Raw genomic sequence first — 14118 nt, 5'->3', positions numbered from 1 at the left:
ACACATTAGAAAGCTACTCCCCCTTAGTGAGAGAAAAAGGCCAAGACATAGTAGTTCCCTGGACTGGGAGCACCAAAAAACTCTGGAGTTATCCGGCACGGACGGTCAATAATCCAGTCGAGGCAATAAGTGTCGGGAACCATGATCTGTGAATCTAAAAGAAAAAAGTAAAATCTGCAGCTGCTATAACCAGAGCTATTAGCTCAGTCACATAAAAGAAATAGCCTTATGATGTGTCCTGTGTTGTGGCAGGGTGGAGGGTGGACAGTACTAGAAGCCGTGGGCCTGGGACATAAGTCATCTGCCTTCTGAGAGCACTTGTTGTGCACATGGGGCTTTTTTAGATGCGGTCACAGGTCACTTCTGCAGATCCCGATCAAATGATCATGTCCACAGGATAACCAAACTCAGGGATGACTGTGACTGATGGCCATTGACCATGACTGTGGGGTCTCTGTGATGATTTTGGGGCCTCAATGATGCCTGTGGGGTCTCTGTGATGGTTGTGGGGCCTCGGTGATGGTTGTGGGGCCTCGGTGATGGTTGTGGGGCCTCGGTGATGGTTGTGGGGCCTCGGCGATGACTGTGTGGTTTCCATGATGACTTTGGTGCATAGTTGATGACTTTAGAGCCTCGATGAAGACTATGGGGCCTCGGTTGTGACTGTGGGGCCTCGGTGTTGACTTTATCATCTCAGTAAAACCTTTGACACCTCCTCAGTATTTCTTCAAGATTAATGACTACATCCATCTTTGTTCAGCACCTGTTCCCATGGCCTCCTGCTCTGCACACCGGACCCTCAGTGTCATCTGGATGGGCACTGGGGGGTGTGGACCTCCTGGACCTCATGTTCTGTCAGTTGTGGAGAAGGAACCAAGACTCGGTTTAGACAATGTGACAGTCCTGTACCCCAGAATGGCGGCCATGATTGTGTAGGAAATCCCAAAGATGAGAGATATTGCCAGATCTCCAGCTGTCCAGGTAAGCACAGTCCCCACATGAGGTGGATCTTCTCTGGCCCTCACTGAGAGTTCTGGTCTGGGATTTTTCTGTGTTAGTGACTAGTTCTTGTAGTTGTCTCCTCATATTTGGGGTCTTCTGGGGTCACTGTTGTTCTATGTTCTGGTTATAGAGCTGGATCCATGGAGTGATTGGTCCTCATGGTTACCGTGCAGCATGAGCTGTGGGGGAGGAGAGCAGATTCGGGTACGGGAGTGTCAACATCAGGAATGTGAAGGAAAAGCCATGCAGAGCCGGATGTGCAACACCCATGTGTGTCTAGGTAAAGTAAGGTGGACAAATATCTATGGCTCAGAAATGAAGCAGATATGACCTTCCAGAATTGGTGGTGAATGACATAATTCTGGGAGTCTACCTGTAGTCCATATCTGAGAGGAGGTGGCTGCAGACGGTCCCGACCTGGAGAGACCACTCCATGTCTTTACAGTGTTTCCAGTACACCCCATAAACAGACGGATGTCACTGGCCTGGCTGACCATGTGCAGCTATACATTCTGGTGTAGATCCCTACAGCTTCCTATTCTCTGTAGGATGCCGCTGCCGTCCTGTCCTGATCATATCGCTGACCCTTCTCCATCTCCAGATATCGGCTGTCCTGTGGACCGTCTGTACCGAGAGTGCGGGAAGGACGACAGCTGTCCATACAGTTGTGCCCATCTGACGCAGCAGGTGGAATGCTTCCTGGACGACTGTGAGGAGGGATGTCATTGCCCTCAGGGCACCTACTACCACAACGGCTCCTGCGTCACGGTCAGACACTGCGCTGCTGAGACTTACCGCTGTTACTTCTGCTTGTTGTCACTGAATGTGACATATTATTGGGGATGACAATCTATCCTGGCCGTGTCATGTCAGAGCAGTGTCTTGGAACGAGCTGTAGACCTGTGTGTGCATCACATGACTGGGACAGGAGGATTGCCATCTTCTGAAACTGGACAGCGAGCAGAGAAATGACTTTCTGTGCCCTGTGTGCTGGTCAGGACTGTCCTTGCCTGATGACAGTGGACATTCTCCATGGACTGAGGGGCAATGTATCTGATGATCTGCACATCCAGCCAGGAGATGAGATGCCACCAGGAGCAGAGATCCATGTGGGCTGCAGCTCATGGTATGGAGGATTGTGGCCGCTCGCGCTGCCCTACTCTTCTTCTCATACAGCCTACTTCTCCTTATTATCCTTTTCTTTCTCTGTCTTCTTATCACCTTTTTTATTCTTCTTCCCCTTTTGAGTCATATCATTCGTTTCCTTTGGCCTATCTTCTCCATTTTCTCATTCTTCTGCTTCTCCTTTTCCTACCTTCTATTCTTTGTGTTTTTCAGCTTCTTCCTTTTCTTCTCATTTCCCTCCTTCTCATCCTCCATGTCCTTTTTCTCCTTTCCCTTCTGCTTTTTCTTTTTCCCTTATTCTTCATCTTCTTCCTTTTGATTTTCTTCTCTATCTTCTTATTGTTTCTCTTTTTCATTCCCTCCATTCTTCCTCTTCACCCTCCTCATTATCCCTCTGTTTCTCTTCTGCATCTCCTTATTCTTCTTTTCCTTCCCTTTCCCTGTTGTTTCCTGAGTGTCCTTGTTCATGTTGTCTACTTCTCATCTTCTATTTTTTCTTTTCTTCTGCTTCTCCTTTTCTCTTCCATATTCTGTTTTTTTCTTCTCCACCTTTTTTCTTCCTTTTCTTCTACTTTCTCCTTCCACATAATTTCTTTTTTTCTCCTTATTATCTCTATTTATTTCCTCCTTCCTTTCCTTCCACTATTGACCCTTTTCATCTTCTCTACTTCCCCCTGTTCTTTTTCTTCAGCTTATCTTCCCCTTTTGTTTCATCATCTCTTACTCCATCTTCTCCTTTTCATGCTGCTTCTCTTTTCATTCTTTTCCTTCTCCCCCCATTTTCTCAGTCCCCTCTTTCTTGTCCTTCTTCTTGTGTTTTTTATTTTTTTCCTTATCATTCCATTCTCCTTTCTATTTTTTTCTCCTTTTTTATCATTTCCATCTGCATCTTTTCTTTACCATTTCTCTTGCCTTTCTTCCTCTCCTTCTATTTTTTCATTCTCCTCACTCTTGTCCTTCTTTCCCTTCCATCTTCATGTTTCTCTCCTTTTGGTCTTTCTTAATCTCTTTCCATCTTCTTTCCTCCATCTCCTCTTTCACCTTTCTCTTTTCCTTCTTCATCTTGTTGTTCCACTCTCTCTTCTCCTTCTTCCTCTCCTTCCATCTTTTTCATTGTCCTAACTCTTGTAATTCTTCTTCTCCTTCCAAGATCTCGTTCCCCTCACTCTCATCCTTTCCCTCTCATCTTCTCTTGTCTCTCTTCTTCTCTTTCAATCTTCTAATTCTCTTCCCTTTTGTTCAACTTCCTCTCTTATCGTCTTGTTATCCTCCCTCTTGTTTTTTTTCTCTCCTTCCATCTTTTCACTCCCCTCCCTCTATTCTTTCATACCATCCTTCCATATTCTTTTTGCCATCCCTCTTGTCCTTTTTCCTCTCCTTCCTTGTCCTTCTTCCATGTTCTGGTTCTCCTCCCTTGTGTCCTTCCTCTCCTTCCATCTTCTTGTTTCTCTCACTTTTGTCCTTCTTCCTCTTCTTCTGTCCTTTCATTCCCCTCCCTCTCACCCCTCTTCCTCTCCTTCCATTTTCTCATTCCCCTCCTTCTTGTCCTTCTTCTGTTCCTTCCATCTCCTCGTTCCCCTCCTTCTTGTCCTTCTTCTGTTCCTTCTATCTTCTCCATCCCCTCCCTCTTGTCCTTCCCCTCTCCTCTCCTTCCATCTTCTATTTCTCCTCCCTCTTGTACTTCTTCCTCACCTTTCATCTTCTCATTTCCCTCTCTCTTGTCCTTCTTCCTCTCCATCTTCTCCTTCACCTACTTCTTCCTGTTTCATCTTCTCCTTCTTCTCCCTCTTGCTCTTCTTTCTCTCCTTCCATCTTCTCATTCTCCTCCCTCTCATCCTCTTCCTCTCCTTTCATATTCTTGTTCCCCTCCCTCTTGTCCTTCTTCGTCTACTTCCACCTTCTCGTTCCCCTCCCTCTTGTCCTTCTTGCTCTCCTTCCATCTTCTTATTCCTATCCTTTCAGCTTTACTTTCCTCTCCCTCTCGTCCTTCTTCTTCTCCTTTCATCTTCTACTTCCCCTCTCTCTTCCTCTGCTTCCATCTTCTCCTTCTCCTCCCTATTTTTTCTCTTCCTCTCCTTCCACCTTCTCATTTCTCTCCCTCTTGTCCTGCTTCCTCTTTTTCCATCTTTTCACTCTCCTCCCTCTTGTCATTCTTCCTAAACTTCAATCTTCTTGTTCCCATCCCTATTGTCCTTTTTCCTCTCCTTACGTGTCCTTCTTCCAACTTCTTGTTACCCTCCATCTGGTCTTTCTTTCCCTCCTTCCACCTTCTCATCCCCCTCCCTTTTGTCCTTCTTCCTCTCCTTCCACCTTCTCAACCCCCTCCCTTTGTCCTGCTTCCTCTCCTTTTATCTTCTCATCCCCCTCCCTTTTGTCCTACTTCCTCTCCTTCCACCTTCTCATCCCCCTCCCTTTTGTCCTTCTTCCTCTCCTTCCACCTTCTCAACCCCCTCCCTTTGTCCTGCTTCCTCTCCTTTTATCTTCTCATCCCCCTCCCTTTTGTCCTGCTTCCTCTTCTTCCACCTTCTCATCCCCCTCCCTTTGTCCTTCTTCCTCTCCTTCTATCTTCTCATTCCCCTCCCTTTGTCCTGCTACCTCTCCTTCCACCTTCTCATCCCCCTCCCTTTTGTCCTGCTACCTCTCCTTCCACCTTCTCATTCCCCTCCCTTTGTCCTGCTACCTCTCCTTCCACCTTCTCATCCCCCTCCCTTTTGTCCTTCTTCCTCTCCTTCCACCTTCTCAACCCCCTCCCTTTGTCCTGCTTCCTCTCCTTTTATATTCTCATCCCCCTCCCTTTTGTCCTGCTTCCTCTTCTTCCACCTTCTCATCCCCCTCCATTTGTCCTTCTTCCTCTCCTTCTATCTTCTCATTCCCCTCCCTTTGTCCTGCTACCTCTCCTTCCACCTTCTCATCCCCCTTCCTTTGTCCTTCTTCCTCTCCTTCCACCTTCTCATCCCCCTCCCTTTGTCCTGCTACCTCTCCTTCCACCTTCTCATCCCCCTTCCTTTGTCCTTCTTCCTCTCCTTCCACCTTCTCATCCCCCTCCCTTTGTCCTGCTACCTCTCCTTCCACCTTCTCATCCCCCTCCGTTTGTCCTTCTTCCTCTCCTTCCACCTTCTCATCCCCCTCCCTTTGTCCTGCTTCCTCTCCTTCCACCTTCTCATCCCCCTCCCTTTGTCCTGCTTCCTCTCCTTCCACCTTCTCATCCCCCTTCCTTTGTCCTTCTTCCTCTCCTTCCACCTTCTCATCCCCCTCCCTTTGTCCTTCTTCCTCTCCTTCCACCTTCTCATTCCCCTCCCTTTGTCCTGCTACCTCTCCTTCCACCTTCTCATCCCCCTCCCTTTGTCCTGCTACCTCTCCTTCCACCTTCTCATCCCCCTCCCTTTGTCCTGCTACCTCTCCTTCCACCTTCTCATCCCCCTCCCTTTGTCCTGCTTCCTCTCCTTCCACCTTCTCATCCCCCTCCGTTTGTCCTTCTTCCTCTCCTTCCACCTTCTCATCCCCCTCCCTTTGTCCTGCTACCTCTACTTCCACCTTCTCATCCCCCTCCCTTTGTCCTTCTTCCTCTCCTTCCACCTTCTCATTCCCCTCCCTTTGTCCTGCTACCTCTCCTTCCACCTTCTCATTCCCCTCCCTTTGTCCTTCTTCCTCTCCTTCCACCTTCTCATCCCCCTCCCTTTGTCCTGCTACCTCTCCTTCCACCTTCTCATCCCCCTCCCTTTGTCCTTCTTCCTCTCCTTCTATCTTCTCATTCCCCTCCCTTTGTCCTGCTTCCTCTCCTTCCACCTTCTCATCCCCCTCCGTTTGTCCTTCTTCCTCTCCTTCCACCTTCTCATCCCCCTCCCTTTGTCCTGCTACCTCTCCTTCCACCTTCTCATCCCCCTCCCTTTGTCCTGCTACCTCTACTTCCACCTTCTCATCCCCCTCCCTTTGTCCTTCTTCCTCTCCTTCTATCTTCTCATTCCCCTCCCTTTGTCCTGCTTCCTCTCCTTCCACCTTCTCATCCCCCTCCGTTTGTCCTTCTTCCTCTCCTTCCACCTTCTCATCCCCCTCCCTTTGTCCTTCTTCCTCTCCTTCCACCTTCTCATCCCCCTCCCTTTGTCCTTCTTCCTCTCCTTCCACCTTCTCATCCCCCTCCCTTTGTCCTTCTTCCTCTCCTTCTATCTTCTCATCCCCCTTCCTTTGTCCTTCTTCCTCTCCTTCCACCTTCTCATCCCCCTCCCTTTGTCCTGCTACCTCTCCTTCCACCTTCTCATCCCCCTCCCTTTGTCCTGCTACCTCTCCTTCCACCTTCTCATCCCCCTCCCTTTGTCCTGCTTCCTCTCCTTCCACCTTCTCATTCCCCTCCCTCTTGTCTTCTTTCTCTCCTTTTTCTACAACTCAGCCTCTCACTTTCACCATTGTCCCCGATGTAGCACGTGTGTGAGCGGGCTCATGAACTGCACATTTTCCACTTGTCCGGTGGATGGAGGCTTTACCCCTTGGACGCCCTGGAGCCCCTGCTCAGTGACCTGTGGTGGACTAGGTAACATGACGCGATCACGTCACTGTACCGACCTGGCTCTGATGAATGGGGGCAGAATTTGTGAGGGGGCCGTGGTGGACATTAAGTATTGTCAAACCCCAGAGTGTGGAGGTGAGTGCGACCCACCCTGAGCCCCGTGCTGAGACAGTCTCACGTGTATTATATGTCACCTGTGTCTTGTTTTCCAGACAAGATAGAGCCGACAATGGAGACGACCACGGCGTCCACAGGTAACGGCAGAACCGCCGAAGTGCCGCCGCCATTCCATTAAGATATAGAGCCCAATTCTTGAAGGTGTTTTGTGCTAGAATTCATATGTCACCGACTTTTGACATTTGGGTGCCTGTTGTGGCCAAAGTGGGCAGAACTAGAGTGGGACTGGGAGTGGCAAAGCCCCCAACTAATTCATCAAAGTGGTGGTATAAGGTACTACCGAAACATTACTTCTCGTTCCCCTCCCCATGGTCTTTTTCTGCTCTGTCTATAACTCGGCACAGGTGTCATTTCCTTAAGTTTCTGACCGAGGCACAAGGCGCTCATAAGATGCACCTCATTCATTGTGTGACGGGAGCGACACCAGTCCTGGTGATCCAGGCTCTTGACCCTGGAGGACCTCTTCCAGGGGTTAATTATATGATCCCTCTGGTCCCATCCAGGCCCTGGGGAGGAGCTTAGCACGTGGTCGCAGTGGACGCCATGTTCTAAGAGCTGCTCGGACACCCGGTATCCTGCAGTGAAGACCCGCTCCCGATACTGCCCCAGAGGAAGGACCTGTGCTGGAGAAACGTACCAGGAGGACGTGTGCAACCTGCCCCAATGTGTCGGTAATACCCCCAATCCTGGTCCTGCAGTCACCTCCAGAGCTGCACCCAATATTCTGCTGTTACATGGTCACCTTTAGAGCTGCGGTCACTATTCTGCTGGTACATCATGTCCTGCAGCTCTGGATGTGAGTGGAGTGACAGTTTTCTTGTCTCCTGGTGTCAGGTCCAGAATCTCCTCTCTGTGACTCGGAGGAATGTCGGGACAGGAACTGCTCGTGGAATCCGTGGTCAGAGTGGGGCGAGTGTTCTCGGTCTTGTGGAGTCGGACAGCAGAGACGTTTCCGCACATACAACCCCCCTGGGGACAGAGGCTTGTGGTGCGAGGACATCCTGACCGGACACATGGAGCGGCACTTTTGTAACTTACAAGCTTGTAAAGGTAACAGAGAAAAGAAGTGGTGATGGGGGTGATAGTAATGATGGTGAATGTGGCACTGGGACACAGTGGCGGAGGTGGCATTGGTGGTGAGGCATTGTAGTGATGGTGGGACACAGTGGTGGCAATGACAGTGGCAGTGATGGTGGGGCACAGTGGCGGAGGTGGCACTGTTGTTGTGTTAGGGCACAGTGGCGGAGGTGGCACTGGTGTTGGGGCACAGTGGCGGAGGTGGCACTGGTGTTGTGATAGGGCACGCTTGCGGAGGTGGCACTGGTGTTGGGGCACAGTGGCAGAGGTGGCACTGGTGTTGTGATAGGGCACAGTGACAGAGGTGGCACTGGTGTTGGGGCACAGTGGCAGAGGTGGCACTGGTGTTGTGATAGGGCACGCTTGTGGAGGTGGCACTGGTGTTGGGGCACAGTGACAGAGGTGGCACTGGTGTTGTGATAGGGCACGCTTGTGGAGGTGGCACTGGTGTTGGGGCACAGTGGCGGAGGTGGCACTGGTGTTGTGATAGGGCACAGTGACAGAGGTGGCACTGTTGTTGTGTTAGGGCACAGTGGCGGAGGTGGCACTGTTGTTGTGTTAGGGCACACTTGCAGAGGTGGCACTGGTGTTGGGGCACAGTGGCGGAGGTGGCACTGGTGTTGTGATAGGGCACGCTTGCGGAGGTGGCACTGGTGTTGGGGCACAGTGGCAGAGGTGGCACTGGTGTTGTGATAGGGCACGCTTGTGGAGGTGGCACTGGTGTTGTGATAGGGCACGCTTGCGGAGGTGGCACTGGTGTTGGGGCACAGTGGCAGAGGTGGCACTGGTGTTGTGATAGGGCACGCTTGTGGAGGTGGCACTGGTGTTGGGGCACAGTGGCGGAGGTGGCACTGGTGTTGTGATAGGGCACAGTGGCAGAGGTGGCACTGGTGTTGTGTTAGGGCACAGTGGCAGAGGTGGCACTGGTGTTGTGATAGGGCACGCTTGTGGAGGTGGCACTGGTGTTGGGGCACAGTGGCGGAGGTGGCACTGGTGTTGTGATAGGGCACAGTGGCAGAGGTGGCACTGGTGTTGTGATAGGGCACAGTGACAGAGGTGGCACTGGTGTTGTGATAGGGCACGCTTGTGGAGGTGGCACTGGTGTTGGGGCACAGTGGCGGAGGTGGCACTGGTGTTGTGATAGGGCACGCTTGCGGAGGTGGCACTGGTGTTAGGGCACAGTGACAGAGGTGGCACTGGTGTTGTGATAGGGCACGCTTGTGGAGGTGGCACTGGTGTTGGGGCACAGTGGCGGAGGTGGCACTGGTGTTGTGATAGGGCACAGTGGCAGAGGTGGCATTGGTGTTGTGTTAGGGCACGCTTGTGGAGGTGGCACTGGTGTTGTGATAGGGCACGCTTGTGGAGGTGGCACTGGTGTTGGGGCACAGTGGCGGAGGTGGCACTGGTGTTGTGTTAGGGCACACTTGCAGAGGTGGCACTGGTGTTGTGATAGGGCACGCTTGTGGAGGTGGCACTGGTGTTGGGGCACAGTGGCGGAGGTGGCACTGGTGTTGTGATAGGGCACGCTTGTGGAGGTGGCACTGGTGTTGGGGCACAGTGGCGGAGGTGGCACTGGTGTTGTGATAGGGCACGCTTGCGGAGGTGGCACTGGTGTTGGGGCACAGTGGCGGCAGAGGTGGCAATGAGGGTGGCAGTGATGATTATGATGCTGGTGGTACCTTTGTACTCTGCACTTTTCTCTTCGTCTCCATTTAGTCAATGGCGTTTGGTCCAAGTGGAGCCCGTGGTCGTGGTGTGACCGCTCCTGCGGTGGAGGGAGGTCAGTGAGGAGCAAGACCTGCACCAGCCCGCCACCCAAAAATGGAGGAAAAGAGTGCGCCGGCGAGAAGTACCAAGTGCGGATCTGTAACCCCAGGCCTTGTGGTGAGAGAGGGCAGAGGCATTGCAAGACCGGCGGTGCGGGCAGAAGAGGATAATCATGTGGTGGTGCAGGCAGGAGAGCAGCGGCAGCCCAGCTCACAGAGCATTGTCTGCACTGATACATTGCACCCTAGCCTCAGCTGTGAGAAGTATTGGTCAGGACAGGTTTCCAGCCTCACAATGCTTCCTCTCACTGACAGTAAGCAGAGATATTGCAGATCAGAGAGGGACATTATACAGGGATGAGGCTTTATTTACATGGGACTGCAATGCCATTAGCCATATGTCACGGTTCCCTGGGAGGATAACTTTATCATCCAACCCGCTGACACCAATATGTCAGGAATCACAGGGGGAATATTTTTATCATCCCCACTGCTCTCACCAGTTTGTCATGAGCCGGGGTTCTTTCATATCATGGCTGACCATGCGGCTTGGGGGAAGGGCATATATCCCATTGAGAAGAAAGATGTCCTGCTCCACCGAAACCGTGAAGATAAAGTTTCTTTATTCACAAAACTTGTAACATAGAGGATACAAACTTTCATGTATTTCATAGAGGATTTCAAGCATGGTCATGATTAAGGCAGCTTAGTCTCCAGAAACGTGTCAAGATTGACACCCATTTGGTTTTGGTTTGAAGTTTGTATCCTCTATGTTAATTGTCTCTTCAAAGAGGAAGAGGACTAGAACTCTAGCGCCACCTATTGGAAGTAGCGATCCTAACAGTGAATGTCGACCCTTTAACGAGCCTCGTCACATGACTTAGGATAATAGCCAAACCAGAATCTCAATTTGCAGACATTGTGTTTCGGGGTCCTGCCCCTCGTCAGTGCAAAGTGCAGATCTGGTCTGGCTGTTTGAGAGGCGTCTGACCGGGATCCAAGAAGTAGCGTTTCTCCTTGTGGAGAGTGACATGTTAAGCATGTCGAGGTGAGGAGACTTAAAGCTGCAATTTCCCAGAGGAGCATTTCAGCTTTAAGTCTCCTCATCTCGACATGCTTAACATATCCCCTATGTTACAAGTTTTGTGAATAAAGAAATTTTATCTTCACGGATTCGGTGGAGCTGGACATCTTTCTTCTTTTGGATTATACACGCTTGGACACAGCGGGTCCGTGCTCCCGAAGTTCAGCTAATGCATTGACGGGTGAGCTGGTATATATTTTCTTCTCTTCATATATCCCAGTGCATGACAGATGTGTCTCGCAGCTAGACCCTGACAAAAGACTAGTGAAGAAGGAGGTCTCACTCACTTATCCCCCTGTGCTGTGGTGACCTCACTCAGGGCTGAATCCTCCCCTGTCTTAAGATTATGAAAAGCCATCTCTGCACATTTCTCACCGTATGAACCTCATAGAAGAACGACACAATGATCATGATGCTCCCCACGTCATGGGGGTTCCTTTAAGTATAAACACGAGGTAGATATATGACCCGCTTAAGTAGCAGTCCGTCTCTCCATCCCTGCTAGGCGCTGCGCTCAGAAAACGCACTGGTGTGTAGCCCTATTGTCGCACATAACGAATATATAACTTTCCCATCTCTGTCACTAATTGGGGTCGAGTTATGCCTTAGTATTAAGTTTCTACCTGAACAAAGGAGCACATGGGACTATAGCTGTCTTTCCCAGCTTAAAGCCATAAGCTGCTCAGTGGGGGCTGCAGCACATTGGTGTCAAGTTGCACAGAGCGTGTAGTGAGAAGACAGTTTCTGATGCAGCTGAAGGGGCGGTCAGAGAGCCCACAGCGTGTGTCTGCCATAGGGCTTTGTTTTTTGTATCAGCGAATGCAGGGGGGAAGAAAGGGGGGTCGAATCTGCAGTGTGTGTCTGGAACCATGGGACCTTCTAGAAAATTAATCTGAACATGGCATTTCTTACATTATCATGACACCATTTATGATGTCCCCCGTCTTATGGTCTCTTCCGTGCAGCGGATGGTTGCCCCCCAGGCATGGAGCAGGTGGGGTGCGCTAATCATTGCCCACGTCGTTGTGCGGATCTTCAGCAGGGGATCGTGTGTCTGGACGCGGAGTGGTGTGAGCCGGGGTGCCGCTGCCCCTCAGGTCAGTCTCCCTCTCCCTCTTATGGTGGTGGGTGGAAGCGGTCAGGACCCCACTCACCCTCTTGTCATGTTGTCAGGGTCACTGGAGCAGGACGGGCGGTGTGTTCCGATCGCCCAGTGTGAGTGCACCGACAGCCACGGGCATAGTTGGACCCCCCAGAGCTTCCTGAAGGACGACTGCAACAACTGCACCTGCGCAGAGGGCCGAATGCAGTGCAGCAAGGACCCCTGTCCCCACCCTGACTGTGCCTGGAGTCAGTGGTCAGCCTGGTCCCCGTGCTCCGCTACCTGCAGAAGAGGCCTCCAGGCACGCTTCAGGTGACTCCGGGAGTATACCCTGTAAATAATCGTCACCAGCCAACACTACCAGCCACAGTGCCCCCCAACGCTGCCAGCCACAGTGCCCCCCAACACTACCAGCTTCAGTATCCCCCAACACTGCCAGCCACAGTGCCATCCAACACTGCCAGCCACAGTGCCCCCCAACACTACCAGCTTCAGTATCCCCCAACACTGCCAGCCACAGTGCCCCCCAACACTACCAGCTTCAGTATCCCCCAACACTGCCAGCCACAGTGCCCCCCAACACTACCAGCTTCAGTATCCCCCAACGCTGCCAGCCACAGTGCCCCCCAACACTACCAGCTTCAGTATCCCCCAACACTGCCAGCCACAGTGCCCCCCAACACTACCAGCTTCAGTATCCCCCAACACTGCCAGCCACAGTGCCCCCCAACACTACCAGCTTCAGTATCCCCCAACGCTGCCAGCCACAGTGCCCCCCAACACTACCATCCACAGTGCCCCCCAACATTGCCATGCAAAGTGCCCCCCAACACTGCCAGCCATAATGCCCCCCAACACTGCCAGCCACAGTGCCCCCCAACACTGCCAGCCACAGTGCCCCCCAACACTGCCAGCCATAATGCCCCCCCAACACTGCCAGCCACAGTGCCCCCCCCAACACTGCCAGCCATAATGCCCCCCAACACTGCCAGCCATAATGCCCCCCAACACTGCCAGCCACAGTGCCCTCCCAACACTGCCAGCCACAGTTCCCCCAGCACTACAAACCACAGTGGCCCCCAACACTGCCATCCACAGTGCCCCCCCAACACTGCCAGCCACAGTGCCCCCCAACACTGCCAGCCATAATGCCCCCCAACACTGCCAGCCACAGTGCCCCCAGCACTACAAGCCACAGTGCCCCCCCAACACTGCCAGCCATAATGCCCCCCAACACTTCCAGCCACAGTGCCCCCCAACACTACCATCCACAGTGCCCCCCAACACTGCCATGCAAAGTGCCCCCCCAACACTGCCAGCCACAGTGCCCCCCAACACTGCCAGCCACAGTTCCCCCAGCACTACAAGCCACAGTGCCCCCCCAACACTGCCATCCATAGTGCCCCCCCCAACACTGCCAGCCACAGTGCCCCCCAACACTGCCAGCCACAGTTCCCCCAGCACTACAAGCCACAGTGCCCCCCCAACACAGCCATCCACAGTGCCCCCTAACACTGCCATCTATAGTGCCCCCCAACACTGCCATCCATAGTGCCCCCAACACTGCCAGGCCAGTACTGTACTGGCGCAGTGGAAAAACATCTCTTCAAAGACGAAAATGCCTGCCTATCGCAGTCGGACCACCTCGAGAAGTCCGTACCTTTCCTAGTCATGTCAGTGAGGGGTTTGACAATAGACGAGAGGTTTCGGATACATTTCCGATAATAGTTTGCAAACCCCAAAAAGTATTGTAACGCTTTCAGATTTCCTGGGAGGTTCCAGTCCAAAACTGTTCGGACCTTATCAGGGTCCCTGTATGGTGAATGCACAGTCCTCCAACTTGGCATGCAGTGTATTATCCTGGAGAACCTGTGACACCTGCCGGACCTGTACCTGATGAGACCTGAGATGGGGCGAGTAGATCAAAATATATTACTGCAAATCTACCCACAAGGTGACGGAAGATGTAATTAACAAAATGTTGGCACACGGCAAAAGGCAGGACAAGGTTTTCATAAAGTGGTCTTCTACTAGTTCCCCTCCTTAATCCTAATCAGATTATAGGCTCCCCTAAGATCCATCTTGGAGAAACATTTTGCCCCAATAATCTGATTGTTCAATCAGGAAGGAATGGAAGAGGATTTGGGTCCCGGATAGTTCTGGCTTCACTCCTGAAAGTCTAAACAGTCTAATATGCTTGAAAAAGACCTTCTATGGTTGAAACGTTGCATCTGGCACAATAAAGATTTTTCTACATTTCATCTGGATTGGATGCTGTCCTTCA

At 51.8% G+C, this 14118-nt stretch overlaps 1 protein-coding gene across 1 annotated transcript in view; it reads left to right on the top strand.

The window, feature by feature from the left end:
• Positions 1–14118, top strand: part of LOC138642333 (SCO-spondin-like) — a 410056-nt gene that overhangs the window by 299466 nt on the left and 96472 nt on the right. The window contains exons 75-85 of the mRNA XM_069730432.1: positions 761–981; positions 1133–1282; positions 1604–1770; positions 2001–2128; positions 6543–6763; positions 6841–6882; positions 7309–7470; positions 7640–7855; positions 9599–9766; positions 11698–11829; positions 11906–12146. Of these exons, the coding sequence (XP_069586533.1) occupies positions 761–981; positions 1133–1282; positions 1604–1770; positions 2001–2128; positions 6543–6763; positions 6841–6882; positions 7309–7470; positions 7640–7855; positions 9599–9766; positions 11698–11829; positions 11906–12146 (1848 nt within the window). The remainder of the gene's footprint in view (positions 1–760; positions 982–1132; positions 1283–1603; positions 1771–2000; positions 2129–6542; positions 6764–6840; positions 6883–7308; positions 7471–7639; positions 7856–9598; positions 9767–11697; positions 11830–11905; positions 12147–14118) is intronic.

The sequence above is a fragment of the Ranitomeya imitator genome, chromosome 6 (assembly GCF_032444005.1).
Source record: "Ranitomeya imitator isolate aRanImi1 chromosome 6, aRanImi1.pri, whole genome shotgun sequence".
Lineage (NCBI taxonomy): Eukaryota > Metazoa > Chordata > Amphibia > Anura > Dendrobatidae > Ranitomeya > Ranitomeya imitator.
This window is presented reverse-complemented; position numbering and strand designations above follow the sequence as displayed.